Below are 23,378 nucleotides of genomic sequence, written 5' to 3'. Positions count from 1 at the left end.
AATGGAGCAGGGAGGGAAGAGAGGAGCTGTGGTGTCCCTTTTCCCTGCCATCAAACAGCAGGAGGCCACTGAGAGTGTCAAGGAATCCACGGAAAAAAAAGGAGATTTTTCTGGCAATGCTCAGCATCCTTCAGTTCTGGGGTTTTCCCCCATTTCTGCACCACCCCACTGGGTACAAAAGGATGAAAGGAGGGGAGTGATGAGGGCTCAGGGCTCTCAGGTTCCTGGGGATGGCATTTCCCCCCTTTATCCCTGCTCACAAATCCTCTCTCCCAGGCCAGGATAAAACACCCCAAAACCCCCCAGCTGGCCCTACAGGAGCTTTTGGGGTGGGGACACTGCCTCCAGAGCCTTGACCCCAAAAGATCAGACCTCAAAACCCACCCCAGGAGCAACACACACAAAACCACTCTGGAGCTTCCTCACCCTTTGGATCAACTTTGGGGACATTTGGGATGTTTGGGGAGGAGTTTGGTCTGGGTGTCTGTGTGTCCCCAAAGCCCAGCCCCACAGGAAGGGGGAGAGGCTGCTCAGGGCCCCCTCTGTGCTGCCCTTTGGGGTTTTGGGGTGTTTTAACCTGGTTTTGGGGTGTTTCAACCTGGCTCACCCTGCTCAGGGCCCCCTCTGTGCTGCTCTTTGGGGTTTTGGGGTGTTTTATCCAGGCTCACTCTGCTCAGTGACCCCCCTGTGCTGCCCTTTGGGGTTTTGGGGTGTTTTAACCTGGTTTTTGGGGTGTTTTATCCAGGCTCACCCTGCTCAGGGCCCCCTCTTGCTGCCCTTTGGGGTTTTGGGGTGTTTTATCCAGGCTCACCCTGCTCAGGGACCCCTCTGTGCTGCTCTTTGGGGTTTTGGGGTGTTTTAACCAGGATTTTGGGGTGTTTTATCCAGGCTCACTCTGCTCAGTGACCCCCCTGTGCTGCCCTTTGGGGTTTTGGGGTGTTTTAACCAGGATTTTGGGGTGTTTTATCCAGGCTCACCCTGCTCAGGGCCCCCTCTTGCTGCTCTTTGGGGTTTTGGGGTGTTTTAACCTGTTTTTTGGGGTGTTTTATCCAGGCTCACCCTGCTCAGTGACCCCTCTGTGCTGCCCTTTGGGATTTTGGGGTGTTTTAACCTGGTTTTTGGGGTGTTTTATCCAGGCTCACTCTGCTCAGGGACCCCTCTGTGCTGCCCTTTGGGGTTTTGGGATGTTTTAACCAGGATTTTGGGGTGTTTTATCCAGGCTCACCCTGCTCAGGGCCCCCTCTGTGCTGCACTTTGGGGTTTTGGGGTGTTTTAACCTGGTTTTTGGGGTGTTTTATCCAAGCTCACCCTGCTCAGGGCCCCCTCTTGCTGCTCTCTGGGATTTTGGGGTTTTGGGGTGTTTTATCCAGACTCACCCTACAGGAAAAGGGGCAGAGCAGCTCCTTTTTTCCCAGGCAGGGGCTGGGGGGTGTTGATAGATCAGATGTGACACATCCCCCCCTCCTCTAGTGACAGACAGCAGCCCTGCACCTCCAAAGGTGCCACCTCCAAAGGTGCCACCTCCAGAGGTGCCACCAAAGCAGCAGCCCCTGTCCCCAGGCTCTGAGGTGGGGGTGCTTGAGGCAGGTTCAGAGGGCAGCAGTGCAAACAAACCCCTGACACATCCCCAGCCCTTCCTTCCCCCTCCAGAACGTGAACCAAAGCAAAAAAAAAACCCCAAAAACCCCAGAAATGGGACACTGTGCCTTCCCCCATCCAAACCTGTGAACCAAAGCACAAAAACCCCCCAAAAAAACCCCAAAAACCCCAGAAATGGGACATTGTGCCTTCCCCCATCCAAACCTGTGAACCAAAGCACAAAAACCCCAAAAACCCCCAAAAAAAACCCCAGAAATGGGACACTGTGCCTTCCCCCATCCAAACCTGTGAATCAAAGGATAAAACCCCAAAAACCCCAAAAAACCCCAAAACCCCCAGAAATGGGACACTGTGCCTTCCCCCATCCAAACCTGTGAACCAAAGGATAAAACCCCAAAAACCCCAAAAAACCCCAAAAACCCCAGAAATGGGACACTGTGCCTTCCCCCATCCAAACGTGTGAACCAAAGCAAAAAAACCCCAAAACCCCCAGAAATGGGACACTGTGCCCCCAGAAAGGGGACACTGTGCCTTCCCCCATCCAAAACTGTGAACCAAAGGAAAAAAACTCCAAAACACCCAGAAATGGGACACTTTGCCTTCCCTCATATCCAAACCTGTGAACCAAAGGATAAAAACCCCAAAAATCCCAGAAATGGGACACTGTGCCTTCCCCCTTATCCAAACCTGTGAACCAAAGGATAAAAACCCCAGAAATGGGACACTGTGCCTTCCCCCATCCAAACCTGTGAACCAAAGGATAAAACCCCAAAAACCCCAAAAAACCCCAAAACCCCCAGAAATGGGACACTGTGCCTTCCCCCATCCAAACCTGTGAACCAAAGGATAAAAACCCCAAAACCCCCAGAAATGGGACACTGTGCCTTCCCCCATCCAAACCTGTGACCAGCCAGGCCCTTGTAGCCACGGGAGGCTCAGAGCAGCCAAAGGAGCAAAGAAATTTTGTGGGGCTGGAGCTCCTGGAGGAGACACTTTGCATCTTCTTGGTGCTGTCCCACCTCCATCCCCTCGGCCAACATTCCCAGCAGGATGTGCAGGACAGCCAGGGGAAAATGAGGTGGGGGTTGAAAGTATAATGCAAATCTTTTTGTTGGTGTTGTTTGTCTGCTTTTTTTTTGTTGTTTTTTTTTTACATATTTACACCAGTCTGACAATAAAACGTGGAACACAGTGCAAAGCCTTGGCTGCAGAGCGCCCTGGACCAGCTCTAGTTGTGCATGGTGGCCTGTCCACCCGTGGACATCCCGAAAATCCGTGTCCTCAGCTGCCTTGGGAGCACTGCAGAGGCTGTCCCGGGAGGAAGAGGAGTCCTGTGTGTGGTTAAAAGCTGCTGCAGTCCCGGGTCCCTCACAGGTGCCGTGGGCTGGGGTGCCCGTTGTGGTAGAGCTTCTGTTTGATGTGCACCATGTTCCCCGTGGGCTCCTCGTACTGCCGGGGGTGGCGCTTGCGCAGCTCCTTCAGCTTACAGAGCCTGGGCAGCCACCACCAGGACGTGTCTGCAAGGCAGGGACAGCACGGTCACCAGGGCTCTGTCACCAGGGCTCTGTCACCAGGGCTGTGTGTGCCCAGCAGAGCTCCTTGTCTGCAAGGCAGGGACAGCAGGGTCACCAGGGATCTGTCACCAGGGCTCTGTCACCAGGGCTCTGTCCCCAGGGATCTGTCACCAGGGATGTGTCACCAGGGCTCTGTCACCAGGGATCTGTCACCAGGGATCTGTCACCAAGGATCTGTCCCCAGGGCTCTGTCACCAGGGATCTGTCACCAGGGATCTGTCCCCAGGGTTCTGTCCCCAGGGCTCTGTCCCCAGGGCTCTGTGTGCCCAGCAGAGCTCCTTGTCTGCCAGGCAGGGACAGCAGGGTCACCAGGGCTCTGTCACCAGCGATCTGTCCCCAGGACTCTGTCACCAGGGATCTGTCACCAGGGATCTGTCACCAGGGCTCTGTCACCAAGGATCTGTCACCAGGGCTCTGGGTGTCCCCCCAGGGCTGTGTGTGCCCAGCAGAGCTCCTTGTCTGCCAGGCAGGGACAGCAGGGTCACCAGGGATCTGTCACCAGGGCTCTGTCACCAGGGCTCTGTCCCCAGGGATCTGTCACCAGGGATCTGTCCCCAGGGTTCTGTCCCCAGGGCTCTGTCACCAGGGCTCTGTGTGCCCAGCAGAGCTCCTTGTCTGCCAGGCAGGGACAGCAGGGTCACCAGGGCTCTGTCACCAGGGATCTGTCACCAGGGATCTGTCACCAGGGCTCTGTGTGCCCAGCAGAGCTCCTTGTCTGCCAGACAGGGACAGCACGGTCACCAGGGATCTGTCACCAGGGATCTGTCACCAGGGCTCTGTCACCAGGGCTGTGTGTGCCCAGCAGAGCTCCTTGTCTGCAAGGCAGGGACAGCACGGTCACCAGGGCTCTGTCACCAGGGCTCTGTCCCCAGGGCTCTGTCACCAGGGATCTGTCACCAGGGCTCTGTCACCAGGGCTCTGTCACCAGGGATCTGTGTGCCCAGCAGAGCTCCTTGTCTGCCAGGCAGGGACAGCGGGGTCACCAGGGCTCTGTCACCAGCGATCTGTCCCCAGGACTCTGTCACCAGGGATCTGTCACCAGGGCTCTGTCACCAGGGATCTGTCACCAGGGATCTGTCCCCAGGGCTCTGGGTGTCCCCCCAGGGCTGTGTGTGCCCAGCAGAGCTCCTTGTCTGCAAGGCAGGGACAGCGGGGTCACCAGGGCTCTGTCACCAGGGCTCTGTCCCCAGGGATCTGTCACCAGGGATGTGTCACCAGGGCTCTGTCACCAAGGATCTGTCACCAGGGCTCTGGGTGTCCCCCCAGGGCTGTGTGTGCCCAGCAGAGCTCCTTGTCTGCCAGGCAGGGACAGCAGGGTCACCAGGGATCTGTCACCAGGGCTCTGTCACCAGGGCTCTGTCCCCAGGGATCTGTCACCAGGGATCTGTCCCCAGGGTTCTGTCCCCAGGGCTCTGTCACCAGGGCTCTGTGTGCCCAGCAGAGCTCCTTGTCTGCCAGGCAGGGACAGCAGGGTCACCAGGGCTCTGTCACCAGGGATCTGTCACCAGGGATCTGTCACCAGGGCTCTGTGTGCCCAGCAGAGCTCCTTGTCTGCCAGACAGGGACAGCACGGTCACCAGGGATCTGTCACCAGGGATCTGTCACCAGGGCTCTGTCACCAGGGCTGTGTGTGCCCAGCAGAGCTCCTTGTCTGCAAGGCAGGGACAGCACGGTCACCAGGGCTCTGTCACCAGGGCTCTGTCCCCAGGGCTCTGTCACCAGGGATCTGTCACCAGGGCTCTGTCACCAGGGCTCTGTCACCAGGGATCTGTGTGCCCAGCAGAGCTCCTTGTCTGCCAGGCAGGGACAGCGGGGTCACCAGGGCTCTGTCACCAGCGATCTGTCCCCAGGACTCTGTCACCAGGGATCTGTCACCAGGGCTCTGTCACCAGGGATCTGTCACCAGGGATCTGTCCCCAGGGCTCTGGGTGTCCCCCCAGGGCTGTGTGTGCCCAGCAGAGCTCCTTGTCTGCAAGGCAGGGACAGCGGGGTCACCAGGGCTCTGTCACCAGGGCTCTGTCCCCAGGGATCTGTCACCAGGGCTCTGTGTGCCCAGCAGAGCTCCTTGTCTGCAAGGCAGGGACAGCAGGGTCACCAGGGATCTGTCACCAGGGATCTGTCACCAAGGATCTGTCACCAGGGATCTGTCCCCAGGGCTCTGTCACCAGGGCTCTGTGTGCCCAGCAGAGCTCCTTGTCTGCCAGGCAGGGACAGCACGGTCACCAGGGCTCTGTCACCAGGGCTCTGTCCCCAGGGCTCTGTCACCAGGGCTCTGTCCCCAGGGCTCTGTCACCAGGGATCTGTCACCAGGGATCTGTCCCCAGGGCTCTGTCCCCAGGGCTCTGTCACCAGGGCTCTGTCACCAGGGCTCTGTCCCCAGGGCTCTGTCACCAGGGATCTGTCACCAGGGATCTGTCCCCAGGGCTCTGTCACCAGGGCTCTGTCCCCAGGACTCTGTCCCCAGGGCTCTGTCACCAGGGATCTGTCACCAGGGATCTGTCCCCAGGGCTCTGTCCCCAGGGCTCTGTCACCAGGGCTCTGTCACCAGGGCTCTGTCCCCAGGGCTCTGTCACCAGGGATCTGTCACCAGGGATCTGTCCCCAGGGCTCTGTCACCAGGGCTCTGTCCCCAGGGCTCTGTCCCCAGGGCTCTGGGTGTCCAGCAGAGCTCCTTGTCTGCAAGGCAGGGGACAGCACGGTCACCAGGGACAGCAGGGTCACGACTCTGTCACCAGGGATCTGTCCCCAGGGCTCTGTCCCCAGGGCTCTGTCCCCAGGGCTCTGGGTGTGTCCCCAGGGCTCTCTGTGTCCCCAGGGCAGTGTCCCTAGGGCTCTGTGTGTCCCCAGGGCTCTGGGTGTCCCCAGGGCTGGGTGTCCCCCCCAGGGCAGTGTCCCTCCCGGGCTCTCTGTGTCCCCAGGGCTCTGGGTGTGTCCCCAGGGCTGTGCTGTCCCCAGGGCTCTGTTACAAGTTTCAAATACTAAATAATTACTAAATATAAAATACTAATTTAATTACTAAAAATAAAATACTCAAAATAATGACTAGAAATAAAAAAAATATACTAGATAATTACTAAAAATAAAATACTAAATAAATAACTAAAAAAACCCCTAAATAATTACAAAAAATTGCTAAGTAATTACTAAAAATAAAATACTAACTCATTACTAAAAATAAAATACTAAAACATTACTAAAAATAAAATACCAAATCATTACTAAAAATATGCAATTAATTACTAAAAATAAAAAATACTAACTCATTACTAAAAAGAAGCTGCTAAAATAATTACTAAAACTAAAAAATACTAAGTACTTGCTAAATATAAATAGTGCTTGCTGAATATAAAATACTGAATTAATTACTAAAAATAAAAAATACGAAATCATTACTAAAAAATAAAATACTAAATTAATCACTAAAAAATATGAAATAATTACTAAAAATAAAATACTAAATTAATTTCTGAGATTAAAAAGTACTAAAAATTACTAAAAATAATCCACTCAGTTATTTCCTAGAAATAAAGAAATACAAAATAATTACTAGAAATAATCCACTCAATTAATTACTAAGATTAAAAAATACTAAAAATTACTAAAAATAGTCCACTCAATTAATTACCAAAAATAAATACAAAATAATTACTAAAAATAAAATACTAAAAATAAAGAAAATCAAAATAACTACTAAAAATAAAATACTAAATTAATTACTAAGATTAAAAAATACTAAAAATTACTAAAAAGAATCCACTCAATTAATTCCTAAAAATAAAGAAATACAAAATAATTACTAAAAATAAAGAAATACAAAATAATTACTCAAAATAAAACACTAAAAATAAAGAAATACTAAATAATTACTAAAAATACAATACTAAAAATAAAAAAATACTAAATAATTACTCAAAATACAATACTAAAATAATTACTAAAAATCACAAATGATGAAATAATTCCTAAAAATGACATATTAATGAATTACTAAAAACAGAAGCTGCCTTCAGGTGGGGCAGGTGGCCCCAGGCCGAGGAGAGCTCCTGGCAGCCCTGCTCTGATCCCTGATGGAATCAGGAGTCCCAGCCCCAGAATTGGCTCTCAGAGGCCAAAATCTCCCAGGAAAATCAGAATCAGCTCCGAAGCTGCTCCTGGAGCCTGCTGGGGGTTTGGGAAGATTCATGGGCAATTAATTTCAGTTTTTATCTGTTTTTAGAAAGAGAGTCCACGTCCCTAATTCGGATTTCTGATGGGCCTGCAGCTCAGCCTTCCCTGGGCTGGGCTGGAGCAGCCCCAGCCCGGCTGCGGAAATGAGATTTTTAGGCACTTTTGGAGGGAATTCCCAGTCATTCCCTGATTTTCCTGTGGCTTTTCTCTGCTCCCAGTGCGGAAATCCACGGAGGGGCAGAGGGGGAGTGGGGCAGAGGGGGCTCCGGAGGGGCTGCGGGGCCTTCTCGGGGTTAACGGGGATCCCTGCTCCAAGGCCGGCAGCTGCGCCCGAGGCTCGGCTCCCCCGGGAGCAAAATCCTCTGGGAATAGTGGGAATAGTGGGAATGGGAATAGTGGGAATAGTGGGAATAATGGGAATAGTGGGAATGGGAATAGTGGGAATAATGGGAGTAATGGGAATAGTGGGAATAGGAATAGTGGGAATAGCGGGAATAGTGGAATAATGGAAATAGGAATAGTGGGAATAGTGGGAACAGTGGGAATAGTGGGAATAGTGGGAATAGTGGGTATAGGAATAGTGGGAATAATGGGAATAATGGGGATGGGAATAGTGGGAATAGTGGGAATGGCAATAATGGGAATAGTGGGAATAATGGGAATAGTGGGAATAATGGGTATAATGGGAATAATGGGAATAATGGAAAGAATGGGAATGGGAATAATGGAAATAATGGAAATGGGAATGGAAATGGGAATGGGAATAGTGGGAATAATGGGAATAATGGGAATAGTGGGAATGGGAATGGAAATAATGGAAATAATGGGTATGGGAAATGGGAAATAATGGGAATGGAAATGGGAATGGGAATGGGAATAGTGGGAATAATGGGAATAATGGGAATGAGAATAATGGAGGAGGAAAAGGAGAAGAGGAGGAAGAGGATGAAGAGAAGGAGGAGAAGGAAGATGAGGAAGAGGAAAAGATGATGAGGACAATGATGAAGATGATGAGGAAGATGATGAAGATGAGAAGACGATGAAGATGGTGAAGAAGATGAAGATAAGATGAAGAAGATGAAAATAAGAAGATGGTGAAGATTAGAAGACGATGAAGAAGATGAAGATGATGGAGAATATGAAGATGAGAAGATGATGAAGATGAGAATATGAAGAAGATGAAGATGAGAAGATAGTGAAGATGAGAAGATGGTGAAGATGATGAAGATGAGAAGACGATGAAGATGAAGACGAAAAAGACAATGAAGAAGATGAAGATGAAAAGATGATGAAGATGAGAAGACGATGAAGATGAAGACGATGAAGAAGATGAGAAGACGATGAAGATGAGAAGATGATGAAGATGAAGAAGATGAAAAGACGATGAAGATGAAGGCAATGATGAAGATGAAAACGATGAAGAAGATGAGAAGATGATGATGACGATGAGGACGATGAAGAAGATGAGAAGACGATGAAGACGATGAGGACCATGAAGATGAAGACGATGAAGAAGATGAGAAGACGATGAAGATGAGAAGATGATGAAGATGAAGAAGATGAAAAGACGATGAAGATGAAGACAATGATGAAGATGAAAACGATGAAGAAGATGAGAAGACGATGAAGACGATGAGGACGATGAAGACGATGAAGAAGATGAGAAGACGATGAAGATGAAGACGATGAAGAAGATGAGAAGACGATGAAGATGAAGAAGATGAGAAGACGATGAAGACGATGAAGAAGATGAGAAGACGATGAAGATGAAGACGATGAAGAAGATGAGAAGACGATGATGACGATGACGCTGACGAAGAGGAGCGCGAGGCCGAAGGGCAGGCCGTACCGTAGCGGCGGCTGGCGCGCCAGGCGCGCACGGCGTAGTGCAGCACGCCGTCCATCCACACCAGGAACCAGCTGATGCAGAAGCCCAGCAGCAGCCCCAGCATCAGGTCGATCTCCTGCTTGGTCACATTGTCGGTCACAAAGTAATTCTCCGAGGAGTCCACCACCGACTGGTCCCCGTCGTAGGGGATCACGTAGTGCACGTGGTGCCTGCCAGAAATGGGGCAAAAAGGGCAAAAATCAGTGAAAATTCTGATTTAGGTTTTTATCCCACCATCCCCAGCAGCAGCAGGGCCGCCCTGGCTCTTTGTGCTGCTGGCAGCATGAAAAGGAGGGAAAGGACAACGTACAGGATGATGTAGTGCACGTGGTGCCTGCCAGAAATGGGGCAAAAAGGGCAAAATTCAGTCAAAACTCTGATTTCGGGTTTTTATCCCACCATCCCCAGCAGCAGCAGGGCTGCCCTGGCTCTTTGTGCCAGCAGAGAAAAGCATGAAAAAGGAGGGAAAGGACAATGTAAGGGATCACGTAGTGCACGTGGTGCCTGCCAGAAACGGGGCAAAAAGGGCAAAATTCAGTCAAAACTCTGATTTTGGGTTTTATCCCCATTTCTCCCACCGTCCCCCAGAGCAGCAGGGCTGCCCTGGCTCTTTGTGCTGCTGGCAGCATGAAAAGGAGGGAAAGGACAACGTACAGGATGATGTAGTGCACGTGGTGCCTGCCAGAAATGGGGCAAAAAGGGCAAAATTCAGTCAAAACTCTGATTTCGGGTTTTTATCCCCGTTCTTCCCACCATCCCCAGCAGCAGCAGGGCCACCCTGGCTCTTTGTGCTGCTGGCAGCATAAAAAAGGAGGGAAAGGACAACGTACAGGATGATGTAGTGCACGTGGTGCCTGCCAGAAACGGGGCAAAAAGGGCAAAATTCAGTCAAAACTCTGATTTTGGGTTTTTATCCCAGTTCTATCCACCATCCCCAGGAGCAGCAGGGCCGCCCTGGCTCTTTGTGCTGCTGCCAGCATGAAAAAGGAGGGAAAGGACAACATACAGGATCACGTAGTGCACGTGGTGCCTGCCAGAAACGGGGCAAAAAGGGCAAAATTCAGTCAAAACTCTGATTTTGGGTTTTATCCCAGTTCTTCCCACCATCCCCAGCAGCAGCAGGGCTGCCCTGGCTCTTTGTGCCAGCAGAAGAAAGCATGAAAAGGAGGGAAAGGACAAGTGGTGCACGTGGTGCCTGCCAGAAACGGGGCAAAAAGGGCAAAATTCAGTCAAAACTCTGATTTCGGGTTTTTATCCCCGTTCTTCCCACCATCCCCAGCAGCAGCAGGGCTGCCCTGGCTCTTTGTGCCAGCAGAGAAAAGCATGAAAAGGAGGGAAAGCACAATGTACAGGATGATGTAGTGCACGTGGTGCCTGCCAGAAACGGGGCAAAAAGGGCAAAATTCAGTCAAAACTCTGATTTCGGGTTTTATCCCCATTTCTCCCACCGTCCCCCGGAGCAGCAGGGCTGCCCTGGCTCTTTGTGCCAGCAGAGAAAAGCATAAAAAAGGAGGGAGAGCACAAGTGGTGCACGTGGTGCCTGCCAGAAATGGGGCAAAAAGGGCAAAAATCAGTGAAAATTCTGATTTAGGTTTTTATCCCACCATCCCCAGCAGCAGCAGGGCTGCCCTGGCTTCCTGTGCCGTTGGCAGCAGAGAGGAAAGCATGAAAAAGGAGAAAGCACAAAAAAAAAAGGGAAAAGCACAAGTTGTGCATGTGGTGCCTGGCCAGAAACGCAGCAAAAAGGGCAAAAATCAGTGAAAATTCTGATTTTGGTTTTTTTCCCTGTTTCTCCCACCGTCCCCAGCAGCAGCAGGGCTGCCCTGGCTCTTTGCGCCAGCAGAGGAAAGCATAAAAAAGGAGGGAAAGCACAAAAATCCCTGAGCCTAGGCCTTTTATTCTTATTGGCTTGAATGGCTATAATATATTTATTTATTTATTCATTCGTTTTTTTATTATTATTATGGTTATAATATTATTATTATATTATGTGAGATACATTTTGATTAAATACAAAATAAAAAAAACCCACCCAAAAACAAACAAAAACCACCCCAAAAAAACCCAAACAAAAAAACCCCAAAACCAAACAAAAAAACCAACACAAAACCCAAGAAAGCAAGCAAGAAATAAATGTGAAAACCTCAAGCCCTATTTCATCCTAAACTCAGAGTCTAAATCCTTTAAACTATGGGGAAATTATACCAGAATGGGCACAGGTGGCACTGACCCTGCCCAGGTGACACTGGTGGCCCTGACCCTGCCCAGGTGACACTGGTGGCCCTGACACAGGTGGCACTGACCCTGCCCAGGTGACACAGGTGGCACTGATCCTGCCCAGGTGACACAGGTGGTCCTGACCCTGGTGGGCACAGGTGGCCCTGTCCCTGCCCAGGTGACACAGGTGGCACTGACCCTGGTGGTCACAGGTAGCCCTGTCCCTGCCCAGGTGACACAGGTGGCACTGTCCCTGCCCAGGAGTGACCACACACCCATCCAGGTGACGCCCAGCCCCAGGTGCCCCCCACCAGCACAGCCCTGGCACCCCCAGTGCCCCCAGTTCGGGCTGTGCCAGCGCTGCCAGTGTCCCCAGCCCCGTCCCCGTGTCCCTGTCCCTGTCACACAGAGCAGAGCGAGGCAATCCCCGAGGCCTCTGAATATTCATGAGGCTCAGGTTGCTCCATAATCACACCTGAGAAACGTCCAAACATTGACACAAACAAAGCCGCGCTCCAAGAGCCTTCCCAAAGCAGCCGCGATCCCAGCCGTGCCTTACCCGGGCTGGCACGGGGCTGGCACGGGGCTGGCACGGGGCTGGCACCGGCTCCAGGGGGGCACCCAGCCCCGCCAGCCCCCGCTGCCACCCGGGACAGGGGAGGGACAGAGCCTGGCAGCTCTGGTGGCAGCTCTGGTGGCAGCTCTGGTGGCAGCTCTGCTCCCGGTGCTGCCCGGTCGGGAACTGGGATTGTCCCTCCTCGGGCACTGGGAAATCCGGGCAGGGGCTGCAGTGGGGAGAGGGGACCCCAAAAGGAGTGGGAGGGGTCCCACGAGCACAGGCAAGCACTTCCCGTGTGCCACTGTCCCCAAATCCTGCACACATCTCCCACTGTCCCCAAATCCTGCACACACATCTCCCGTGTTCCCAAATCCTGCACACATCTCCCATTGTCCCCAAATCCCTACACACACATCTCCCACTGTCCCATTGTCCCCAAATCCTGCACACATCTCCTGTGTCCCCAAACTCCAGCACACACATCTCCCATTGTCCCATTGTCCCCAAACCCCATCACACATCTTCCACTGTCCCCAAATCCCTGCACACACCTCCTATTGTCCATGATTTCCCCAAATCCCTGCACACATCTCCCATGTCCCATTGTCCCCAAATCCTGCACACATCTCCCACTGTCCCCAAATCCTGCACACATCTCCCATGTCCCCAAACCCCAGCACACACATCTCCCATGTCCCATTGTCCCCAAACCCCAGCACACACATCTCCCATGTCCCCAAATCCCTACACAGACCTCACATCTGCCATTGTCCCCAAACCCCAGCACACACCTCCCACGTCCCACTGTCCCCAAATCCCTACACAGAACTCCTGTGTCCCATTGTCCCCAAATCCCCGTGGCAGAGGTGCCACTCGTGCCCCTCACCAGCCAGAGCCGGGCTCTGCCCGTGATTATTTACAAGAGAAGGAGAAACCAAAAAATTCCTGAGGGCAACTCCTGGGCAGCTCCAGCTGCTGCCAGGGCAGCCCTGTGCCACCTCGTGTCCTCAGCTGTGCCCACCCTCGGGATACCCCGAGCTGTGCCCACCTTCAGGGTATCCCGAAATTCCCCGAGCTGTGCCCACCCTGGCTGGGCTGGAGCTTCAGAGGGGACAGAAACTGAGGGACAGAAACTGAGGGACAGGAATTGAGGGACAGAAATCCCAGGGACAGGAATTGAGGGACAGAAACTGAGAGACAGAAATGCCAGGAACGGGAATTGAGGGACAGAAATCCCAGGGACAGGAATTGTGGGACAGAAATCCCAAGGACAGGAATTGGGGGACAGAAATGCCAGGGACAGGAATTGTGGGACAGAAATCCCAAGGACAGGAATTGGGGGACAGAAATTCCAGGGACAGGAATTGGGGGACAGAAATGCCAGGGACAGGAATTCAGGGACAGAAATCCCAGGGACAGGAATCGCAGCCCAGCGGGGCCAGGAGCTCCCGGCAGCGGGGCTGGCTCTGCTCTGCTGCCACCCGGCTCGGGTGACAGACAGACAGACGGACAGACAGACGGACGGTCCGTGTGTCTGCCCGCGCGTCCCCAGGCCAGGCTGTGCCACACGGGAGGCTCCGGGCTCTGTCGCTGCCGGGCTGTCCCCAGCGCTATTGTCCCCTGCGGTGACCTTGTGTGAGCGCCGCCGCTGCTGCAGCCACAGCGCGGCCGGGAGAGGCACCGGGGGCTGGGACACGGGGACAGCGACAGGGAGGGGACAGCGACGGGGATGGGGACAGCGACAGGGATGGGGACAGGCTGAGACATGGGGACAGCGACAGGGAGGGGACAGCGACGGGGACAGGGAGGGGACAGCGATAGGGATGGGGACAGCGACGGGGATGGGGACAGGCTGAGACATGGGGACAGCGACAGGGAGGGGACAGCGACGGGGACAGGGAGGGGACAGCGATAGGGATGGGGACAGCGACGGGGACAGGGACAGGGAGGGGACAGCGACAGGGATGGGGACAGGCTGGGACATGGGGACAGCGACAGGGAGGGGACAGCGACAGGGATGGGGACAGCGACAGGGAGGGGACAGGGACAGGGACGGGGACGAGGATGGGCACAGCGACACAGATGAGAACAGCGACAGGGATGGGCACAGGGATGGGTATAGGGACGGGCACAGTGACAGCGACAGGGACGGGGAGGCGCCGGTGCTCCGGCTCAGCCCGGCTCCCTCCCGGGCAGGTGACAGTGACATCACGTCACATCTCCCGGGCTCCCGCCGCAGCTGCCACATCCCGGCTGGGCCGAGGCTTTGGGAGCGGGGCTGACCCGGGCGGGGCTGGGGGAGGCAGAGCCGCCCCTGCCCCTCCCTGCCCGGCCCTGGGGCCCTTCTGAGCAGCCCCGGCCGGTCCCAGCAGGGTGGTGACACCAGCGGGGTGGTGGCACCAGCGGGGACACCTCCCCGCTCCTGCTGCTGCTGGGAACGCGGCCCGGGAGCCCAGGGGAGGGCTGGGGGTCCCCAGCCCAGCCACAGAGGGTCTGGGCACACCGGGGGCTCCAGAGGGGCTGGGGAAGGAGCAAACGGAGAGAAATGTCCCTCGTGTCCCTCCTGCCAGCAGTGCCACCCTCCCCGGTGACATCAGGGCAGGGCCCTGGCTGGCAGCTCCTCACACACCTCTGTGCCCAGCCCGGGGCGTGGCAGCGTCCCCAGGCTCTGCCCCCACGACATCCCTCCCCTCCCGGGCCACAACCTGGGGACAGCAGGGCTGGAACAACCCCGGGGCAGCACTGGAACATCCCTGGGAGAGCGGCAGGGCTGGCCCCAGGCTGGCAGGGCCCTGCTGCTGGCACCCAGGTGACAGGGCTGTCCCTCCCAGGTGACACTCCTGCCACTGCTCCTGGGAGGGACAGACTCAGCCAAGGTCACCCAGAAGGGCAGAGACACGGCGCGGACACCAGAGCTCGGCAGGGCTCTGCTCTCTCTCGGGAGCCCCCGGGGCTCTTTTGGTGGCTCCTTGTTCCCTCCAGGTGTCACCTGCTCCCTCCAGGTGTCACCTGCTCCCTCCAGCTCAGCCTGCCTCCCCCACGGGAGGTGTTTCCCCCCTTTTGGTGTTTTTGCTGTGCGTGGCATCAGCCAGCTCCCTTCCCCAGAGCCCCTTTGCTGCCCGGGACAGAGGAGTCCGTCAGTCCTGCCAGCCCTGCCCTCCCTGGGGACAGCCCTGGGGACAGCCCTGGGGACAGCCCTGCCCGGGCAGGGAGGGAGAGCAGGGCGGGGAGGCTGGCACAGGGGTGGGACAGCCTGGCACAGGGGTTGGGACAGCCTGGAGCCTCCACACGCTGGCATGGAGAGTGCCAAGGTGCCCCAGGAATCTGCTCCAGCAGCCACATCCCTGCAGGGAGCGTGGCTGTCACCCCTGGCTGCCACCCCTGACTGTCACCCCTGACTGTCACCCCTGGCTGCCACCTGTGGTTGTCACCCCTGGCTGTCACCAGTGACTGTCACCCCTGGCTGTCACCCCTGGCTGCCACCTGTGGTTGTCACCCCTGGCTGTCACCAGTGACTGTCACCCCTGGCTGTCACCCCTGGCTGTCACCTGTGACTGTCACCCCTTCCTGAGGCAGATGTGCCCCAGGCACTGTCCCTGTCACCCCCAGCCAAAGCAGATGTCCCTGTCACCCCTTCCTGAGGCAGATGTGCCCCCGGAGCTGTCCCTGTCACCCCCAGCCGTGTCCAGGTGCCACCCCTGGCTCTGTGCTGGTCCCCCCAGCCCAGCCCAGCTCCCCTTCCCCAGCAGGGCTTCCCCAGCCCTGGGGGCTCCCCCCGGCCCTGGGGGTGCTGCCAGCTCTGCCCCTCCTTTTTCTGCTGCTCTGGAGGGGGAAAACCCCAGCCCAGCCTGATGGTGACACCTCACCTGCACAGGTGACACCTCACCTGCACAGGTGACACGTTTGTCACCTCTCAGAGCCCGGGGGAACACCCAGCTCGGCCACCAGAGCAGGGACAGCTGCTAGCCCAGCCCAGGCTCACTCAGACTGCAAACAGAGGCTCAGACCACCCAAAAAAATGCAAATTTGGGCACCTGGGCAGCCTGGGCAGCCTGGGCAGCTCTGCCCAACACGAGCCAAAAGGAACAACCCAAATCCTGCAGAGAATAAAACAAAATCTTCACAGGTGGGATGCCATCCTTGGGTGGTCACCAACTGCAAGTGGGATCTCTGAGAAGCTGTGTCACTGTCTGGAAATCTGTTAATGGTAGGTGGAGTCAGTTTAGGGTTATCATTTATAGGGTAACATTTATAGGGTAACATTTATAGGGTAACATTTCTAGGGATATCATTTAGGGTTATCATTTAGGGTTATCATTTAGGGTTATCATTTACAGGGTTATCATTTACAGGGTTATCATTTCTAGGGTATCATTTATAGGGATATCATTTATAGGGATATCATTTATAGGGTTATCATTTAGGGTCATCATTTCTAGGGTTATCTTTTAGGGTTATCATTTCTAGGGTGATCATTTAGGGTTATCATTTAGGGTTATCATTTAGGGATATCATTTCTAGGGTATCATTTCTAGGGTATCATTTCTAGGGTATCATTTCTAGGGTTATCATTTCTAGGGTGATCATTTAGGGTTATCATTTATAGGGTGATTATTCAGGGTTATCATTTCTAGGGTTATCATTTCGGGTTATCATTTCTAGGGTTATCATTTCGGGTTATCATTTCTAGGGTTAGCATTTCGGGATATCATTTCTAGGGTTAGCATTTAGGGTTATCATTTAGGGATATCATTTCTAGGGTTATCATTTCTAGGGTTATCATTTATAGGGTGATCATTCAGGGTTATCATTTCTAGGGTTATCATTTATAGGGTTATCATTTATAGGGTGATCATTCAGGGTAATCATTTCTAGGGTTATCATTTCGGGTTATCATTTCTAGGGTTAGCATTTATAGGGTGATCATTCAGGGTTATCATTTCTAGGGTTAGCACTTATTGCCAATTTGGAGTTGGAGAACCCCGCAGCTCTGTTAACCTCCCTAGCAAACACTCGTGGTGAAGCACAGGTGCCACAGTGTCACCAGGATATTTTCTGAACAATCCCTTGGCCAGGACTTTTTCTCCTGAGAAGCCTCAGAGGAAAAGAAAACCAACAATTCTGATCTGCTGCTGTGGGATGCACCAGGTGGATCTGGGATTGGTCCATGTGGTTGTTTTTAATCAATGGCCAATCCCAGCCCAGCTGTCCCAGACTCCCTGCTCAGTCACAAGATTTTATTCTCATTCCTTCCTATTCCTTCCAATCCTTCTGATGAAATCCTTTCTTCTATTCTTTCAGTACAGCTTTAATATATAATTTTCTTTTAATATAATATATATCATAAAATAATCAATCAGCCTTCTGAAACCTGGAGTCAGGGTTCCCACCCCTTCCCTGCTCCTGGCCCCCTGAGAACACCCCCAGAGCACAGCACAGCTCCCTCCGGGCTCCCACAGCTCCCTCCTGACACCACCCACCCCAAGGGCTCCTCCCAGCCCTCGGATCCCAGCCAATCCCTCCTGGCATGGAAGGACAGCCCCAGCCCCAGGAGGGGACCCCGGGACACCCCGAGCTGTGCCCACCTTCAGGGTATCCCGAAATTCCCCGAGCTGTGCCCACCCTGGCTGGGCTGGAGCTTCAGAGGGGACAGAAACTGAGGGACAGAAACTGAGGGACAGGAATCCCAGGGACAGAAACTGAGGGACAGAAATTGGGGGACAGAAATTCCAGGGACAGAAACTGAGGGACAGGAATTGGGGGGCAGAAACTGGGGGACAGAAATTGAGGGACAGGAATTGAGGGACAGGAATTGGGGGACAGAAATTGGGGGACAGAAATTGGGGGACAGAAATTCCAGGGGCAGGAATTGGGGGACAGAAACTGAGGGACAGAAACTGAGAGACAGAAATTGAGGAACAGAAATCCCAGGGACAGAAATTGGGGGACAGAAACTGAGGGACAGAAATTGGGGGACAGGAAGTGAGGGACAGAAATTGAGGGACAGGAATTGAGGGACAGAAATGCCAGGGACAGGAATTGGGGGACAGAAATCCCAGGGACAGAAACTGAGGGACAGAAATTCCAAGGACAGAAATTGAGGAACAGGAATTGAGGGACAGGAACTGAGGGACAGAAATCCCAGCCCAGGGGAGGGTGAGGGTGGGATCAGCCTCCAGCAGCACCTGAGCATGGGGCTGCTTCCCTTCCCCGCTGTCTTGGTCCTTCCCAACCACTGCAAACACACAGGGTGCTTAAAAACACTGCAAAAATAAAGTTATTGCCTAAAAGCACTGCAAAAATCAAGTTATTGCCTAAAAGCACTGCAAAACTCAATAATGTTCAGCCCTCCTTGTGCCCACCCTGTGGGCCAGGGTCCCTCAGAGGGGAGAGCAGGGCACGGCTCAGCCCTGCCCACCAGGACAGAGCCAGGCACGGCCTCAGGAGCTCCCTGAGGAGCAGGGAGTGCTCCTGGGTGACTCCAGAGCCCCAGGACGTGGGCACAGGCTGGGCACAGCTGGGGCTGCTGCCTGCCAGCACCCCAGGGGACAGCAGCAGGTCCTGGGGACAGGGACAGGGCACTGCCAGAGTGGGGCTGGGACCAGGCAGGGCCCATCCCAGCGCCAGGGGAGTGGGGATCCGGGCTGAGGATGCACCCAGGGCAGCCTGGCAGGGCTCAGCTCCCCTTCCCAGAAGAGTTTTCCCAGCTGGGGATGCTCTCCCACGTCCCCTGGCACAGCTGGCACACAGAGCCAGCCCCTGCAGCCCCTCCTGGAGGGCACTGCCAGGGCCAGGCCCCCACAGCCAGCCTGGCTGCAAGACAATCCCCCCCAAACTGGGCCCTCCATCATCCACCCATCCATCCACCCATCCATCCCTCCATCCATCCATCCATCCATCCATCCATCCATCCATCCCTCCATCCACCCATCCATCCCTCCATCCACCCATCCATCCCTCCATCCACCCATCCGTCCATCCATCACCCATCCATCCATCATCCATTCATCCATCCATCATCAATCCACCCATCCATCCCCCCATCCATCCATCCATCCATCCATCACCCATCCACCCATCCCCCATCTGTCCATCCATCCATCCCCCATCCATCCATCCCTGCATCCGTCCATCCATCATCCATCACCCATCCATCCATCCATCCATCCATCCCTCCATCCATCCATCCATCCATCCACCCATCCATCCATCCCTCTGTCCATCCATCCCTCCGTCCACCCATCCATCCATCCATCCATCCCTCTGTCCATCCATCCATCCATCCATCCATCCCCCATCCACCCATCCATCCACCCATCCATCCATCCCAATTCCTCCTTCCCTCCCATTTCTGCACATTCCCGATTTTCCCCATCCCCTGCTGCCCCACACCAGCTGCAGCTCCCTCCTCCTCCTCCTCCTCCCAGGACTCCCTCCCTTGCTGGCAAATTCCGTTTCTTTTTCTTCATCAAGCCCGGCCTGGGGGAGCTGCTCCTGGCCCAGGGCTGGGCTCAGGGCTCCTGGACAGATCTCAGAGGGCACAGCCAGGAATCCAGAGGGCTCCAAACGCTGCTGGGGGGCAGCAGGGCAGGGCAGAGCTCAACATGAGGGGGCAGAGCCCAGGGAGGGGTTTGGGATCTCTGGGGGGCAGCAGGGCAGGGCAGAGCTCAGCACGAGGGGCAGAGCCCAGGGAGGGGTTTGGGATCTCCTGGTCCTGCCAAGGGGGCAGCAGGGCAGGGAAAAGCTCAGCACAGGCTGGCACAGCCCAGGGAAGGGATTTGGGATCTCCTGGCAGGACCAGGGGGGCAGCACAGGGTGGCAGAGCTCAGCACAGGCTGGCACAGCCCAGGGAGGGTTTGGGGTGTCCTGGGGGGCAGCACAGGCTGGCAGAGCTCAGGGAAGGGATTTGGGATCTCCTGGTGCTGCCAGGGCAGAGCTCAGCACAGCCCAGGAGGGTTTGGGATGTCCTGGGGGGCAGCACAGGCTGGCAGAGCCCAGGAGGGTTTGGGGTGTCCTGGGGGGCAGCACAGGCTGGCAGAGCTCAGGAAAGGGATTTGGGATCTCCTGGTGCTGCCAGGGCAGAGCTCAGCACAGCCCAGGAAGGTTTGGGGTGTCCTGGGGGGCAGCACAGGCTGGCAGAGCTCAGGAAAGGGATTTGGGATCTCCTGGTGCTGCCAGGGCAGGACAGAGCTCAGCACAGCCCAGGAGGGTTTGGCATGTCCTGGGGGGCAGCACAGGCTGGCAGAGCTCAGGAAAGGGATTTGGGATCTCCTGGTGCTGCCAGGGCAGAGCTCAGCACAGCCCAGGAGGGTTTGGCACCTCCTGCCCAGGGAGGAGCAGCTCCCAGCCAGCTCTCAGAGGCTCCTGAGCTCTTTCTCCTGGCACGAGCCTCTGCTCCCTCAGAGCTGAGGCAAGGAATAAACTTTGATTTTTGCCTCCTCTCCCACCCAGCTGGGCAGTTTGGGAGGGTTTTGTGCACTTTGCAGGAAACGAGCCCGTGCTGGTTGTGGGCAGTGCCAGGGCCAGTCTGTCTGCCCCCAGAGCATCTCTGCAGGCACAGAGGGGGCACAGAGGGGTGACCCTGCCACCTCCTCAGCCCTGGGCACGGGGGACACTCAGCCAAGCCACCAGAGAGCCCCGACACTGCTCAGCCACCCCAAACATTGCAGCAGCTCCTTTTCACCAGCACTGAAACAAGCTGGGACCAGTAAAAGAGAAACTGGTGGGAGAAGCAGAGGAAAACTCTCAAAACTAGCAAAAACCATCAAGGAACAAAAAAAAAACAGCTCAGAAAAAAAGCAAATCCTTGCCAAAACCAAGTGGAAGTTTTTTGCCTTTCAAACTGGCCTTAAGAGATGCCCCAGGAGCTGAGGGTGCTGCCACATCCCTGGCTGCTCCTGGTGCCCCCTCACCCCGGGAGGATGAGGAGGAGCCCTGGGAGGAAGGCAAAGCATTTTCCCCTCACCAAGCCCAGCCCATCCCAGCTCCCACTCCAGGGACACCATGGGGAGGTGACACAGGGGGACAGGACCCAGCTGGCCCCAGAGGCAGCTCCAGGAGGACAAAGCCCAGACCTGGAGGCTGCGTGTGGCAGGGGAGGGCTCTCGCAGCGTCCTTCAGCTGGCACAGCCTCGGGCTGCCTTCCTCCCCCACAGGCAGTGAGTAACCAGCACAGGAGGGAGCCATGAGGAGCAGTCCCACAGAGAAGGACAAAATTCACCTCCAGAGCTCAGTCCTGGGCCTGAAGAGACTCCAGAGCAGCACCAGGAGCAGTCCCACAGAGAAGGACAAAATTCACCTTCCCAGAGCTCAGCCCTGGGCCTGAACAGACCCCAGAGCAGCACCAGGAGCAGTCCCACAGAGAAGGACAAAATTCACCTCCCCAGTACATATATTTTTATAATTCTGTTCAGCCCTGGGCCTGAAGACACCCCAGAGCAGCACGAGGAGCAGTCCCACAGAGAAGGACATAATTCACCTTCCCAGAGCTCAGCCCTGGGCCTGAACAGACTCCAGAGCAGGCAGATCCCAGGTCCAAGCTCAGCACTCCAGGGATAAGGCACAGAGATGTTGTTTGGGAGGATGAGGCTGGTATTTGTCCAGGCATAAAGTTGTGCACAGCAGAGGCACCACTCCGGGCTCAGCTCACCCAAAAGCACAGCCCAGCCTCCTCGGCGTGCTGTGTCCAGCAGGAAAAGCCACAGGGAATGAAAATCTGACCACAGATTGATTGCCAAGCCTCCAAGTGAGTGTCCTAGACATCCACATCCCAGCCTGGCCAGGGATCCTCTCGTTTCTCCAAGCCCCATTCCATTTCTGAGCCACACAAACCAGCACCAACTGCAACACCCAGACCACAGACAGGCTGGGGAGCCAGCACGGCCCAACCACCAACAGAAGGCACAATGACAAACCTTCAAATCAAAGTTTCTCACTCTCCCAGGGCTCCCAAACGCCTGGGCACGAAGGAAAACGCACTCCCAAGCCCACGGAAAACTCTTCTTCCAGAAAAAAACAACAACAAACAGCACCCCCCCTCCTCACCCTGCTCGTGCAGGAGCTGCTGAGGAAGGTGAGCCGCGGCCAGAATGCAGAAATGGTGGCACAGCTGCCACCCTGTCCCCGGTCACCTCCTCCCCGGGGAGCCCAGGTGGGCAGGCAGGCAGGGGGAACGCTCTGCAGGTAACTCACCTTCCACAGTTGCAGTGACAAACTCGGTCCTCCCCTCTGAGGTGCGGTAGGATGTAATTGTGAAATCTGTCCAGCAACGCGTTCATGTCCATCAAGCAAGCTATTGCCTGTAAGAGCCCACAACCGAGGCACCGGGTCAGCTCGGGGTGGTGGAACAAAACACCGGCTCCAGTTCCATTGCCGGCCGCGGAAGCGGACATCGAGAGAAGAAGCTTTGCCGCTCGCACACGCACACACGCACACGCACAGAGGTGCTCGGGCTCGGGGACAGTGCGGGGGGAAGGTGGAAAGGAGGCGGGGGGGTGGCGGTGCTGATGGAGGGTGGGGGGGCTGGGACGGAACCACGGATGGGGAGGGAGATAAGCAAAAAATCTCTTACCATAACGATAGAGGCGCCCAGGATCATGAAAATCATGGTGTTTGCATTCATGGACATCAAGAGGGAATGGCCAGCGGTCGGGTCCGTGCGCCCCCAGCCCGCGGAGGGCGAGCGGCGGCCGCGCTATTCCGCAGAGCCGAGCGCGGGGCGCATCGCGCTCGCTGCCCGCACGCTGCGGTGCGGCGGGGGGCGGCGGGGCGGCGGGGCGCCCCCCGCACACACCGCACACGCACTCCCCCGTGCCGGGGATGCCGCGGGGGCTCCCGCGCCCTGCCCGCTTTATGGTTTTATAATTCTAGGATGGATGTGATAGGTAAAAAAAAAAAAAAAAAAAAAAATTGGAAAAAATAAATAAATAATTTTTTTAAATTTAAAAAATAGAAAAAATGAAAAATAGAAATAATAATAATAATTCCACCCCCGCCGGTGCTGGCCCCGGGCTCGCCCCGGCCGCGGTGGCGGCGGGTGCGCGGCTCCGGGAGCGGGCACACGCCGGTGCAAGCACAGCCTTCATGCAGCAACTGGGAAGCGAGGCAGCCAAACCCGGGGTGGGGGGGAGAGGCTGGGGGAGGAGGAGGCAGGCTGCAAAAAAATCACCCACTCCGGGGGAGCCTCATCGCATCCTCCCCGCCGACCCTCCCCAAAATCATCCCCGCTGCCGAGCGCTGCTAAATAAAAAATCGGAAATAAAAAATAAAAAAAATAAAATACCCCAGCCCCCAAAATCACCGCGCCCACCCTCACCCCCACCCCCCCAAAAAAAAAAAAAAAAAATCAGCCCCACAGCCCCTCCCGGCTCGGGGCT

The 23,378-nt window shown here is 55.1% G+C and overlaps 1 protein-coding gene across 2 annotated transcripts; it reads right to left on the bottom strand.

Annotated features, from left to right (window-relative positions):
• Positions 1-1,924: 1,924 nt before the first annotated feature.
• Positions 1,925-22,706, bottom strand: TMEM240 (transmembrane protein 240). Of its 2 annotated transcripts, XM_059866766.1 has the most exons (4): positions 22,574-22,706; positions 22,195-22,301; positions 9,189-9,397; positions 1,925-3,116 (listed from the first exon to the last, which is right to left on the bottom strand). In XM_059866766.1, exons 1-4 carry the CDS (start codon positions 22,628-22,630, stop codon positions 2,968-2,970), a joined length of 522 nt encoding a protein of 173 aa, XP_059722749.1. In that variant the 5' UTR covers positions 22,631-22,706; the 3' UTR covers positions 1,925-2,967. The 2 variants fall into 2 exon arrangements, with proteins under 2 accessions (XP_059722749.1, XP_059722748.1); XM_059866765.1 differs by lacking the exon at positions 22,574-22,706 and having other exon boundaries at positions 22,195-22,439.
• Positions 22,707-23,378: the final 672 nt, after the last annotated feature.

Source organism: Haemorhous mexicanus, chromosome 23 (assembly GCF_027477595.1).
Source record: "Haemorhous mexicanus isolate bHaeMex1 chromosome 23, bHaeMex1.pri, whole genome shotgun sequence".
NCBI classification, from domain to species: Eukaryota; Metazoa; Chordata; class Aves; order Passeriformes; family Fringillidae; genus Haemorhous; species Haemorhous mexicanus.
The sequence above is the reverse complement of the archived record's forward strand: the minus strand, read 5'-3'. Positions and strand labels throughout refer to the sequence as shown.

Bases quoted from the DNA above. Each gene is read 5' to 3' on its own strand.
- TMEM240 (XM_059866765.1), bottom strand. From the start codon at position 22,394: ATGTCCGCTTCCGCGGCCGGCAATGGAACTGGAGCCGGTGTTTTGTTC. The intron at 9,398-22,194 runs GTGAGTTACCTG...CATTTCTGGCAG, and splicing joins TGTCACTGCAACTGTGGAAG to GCACCACGTGCACTACGTGA. The intron at 3,117-9,188 runs GTACGGCCTGCC...CCTGCCTTGCAG, and splicing joins GCGCGCCAGCCGCCGCTACG to ACACGTCCTGGTGGTGGCTG.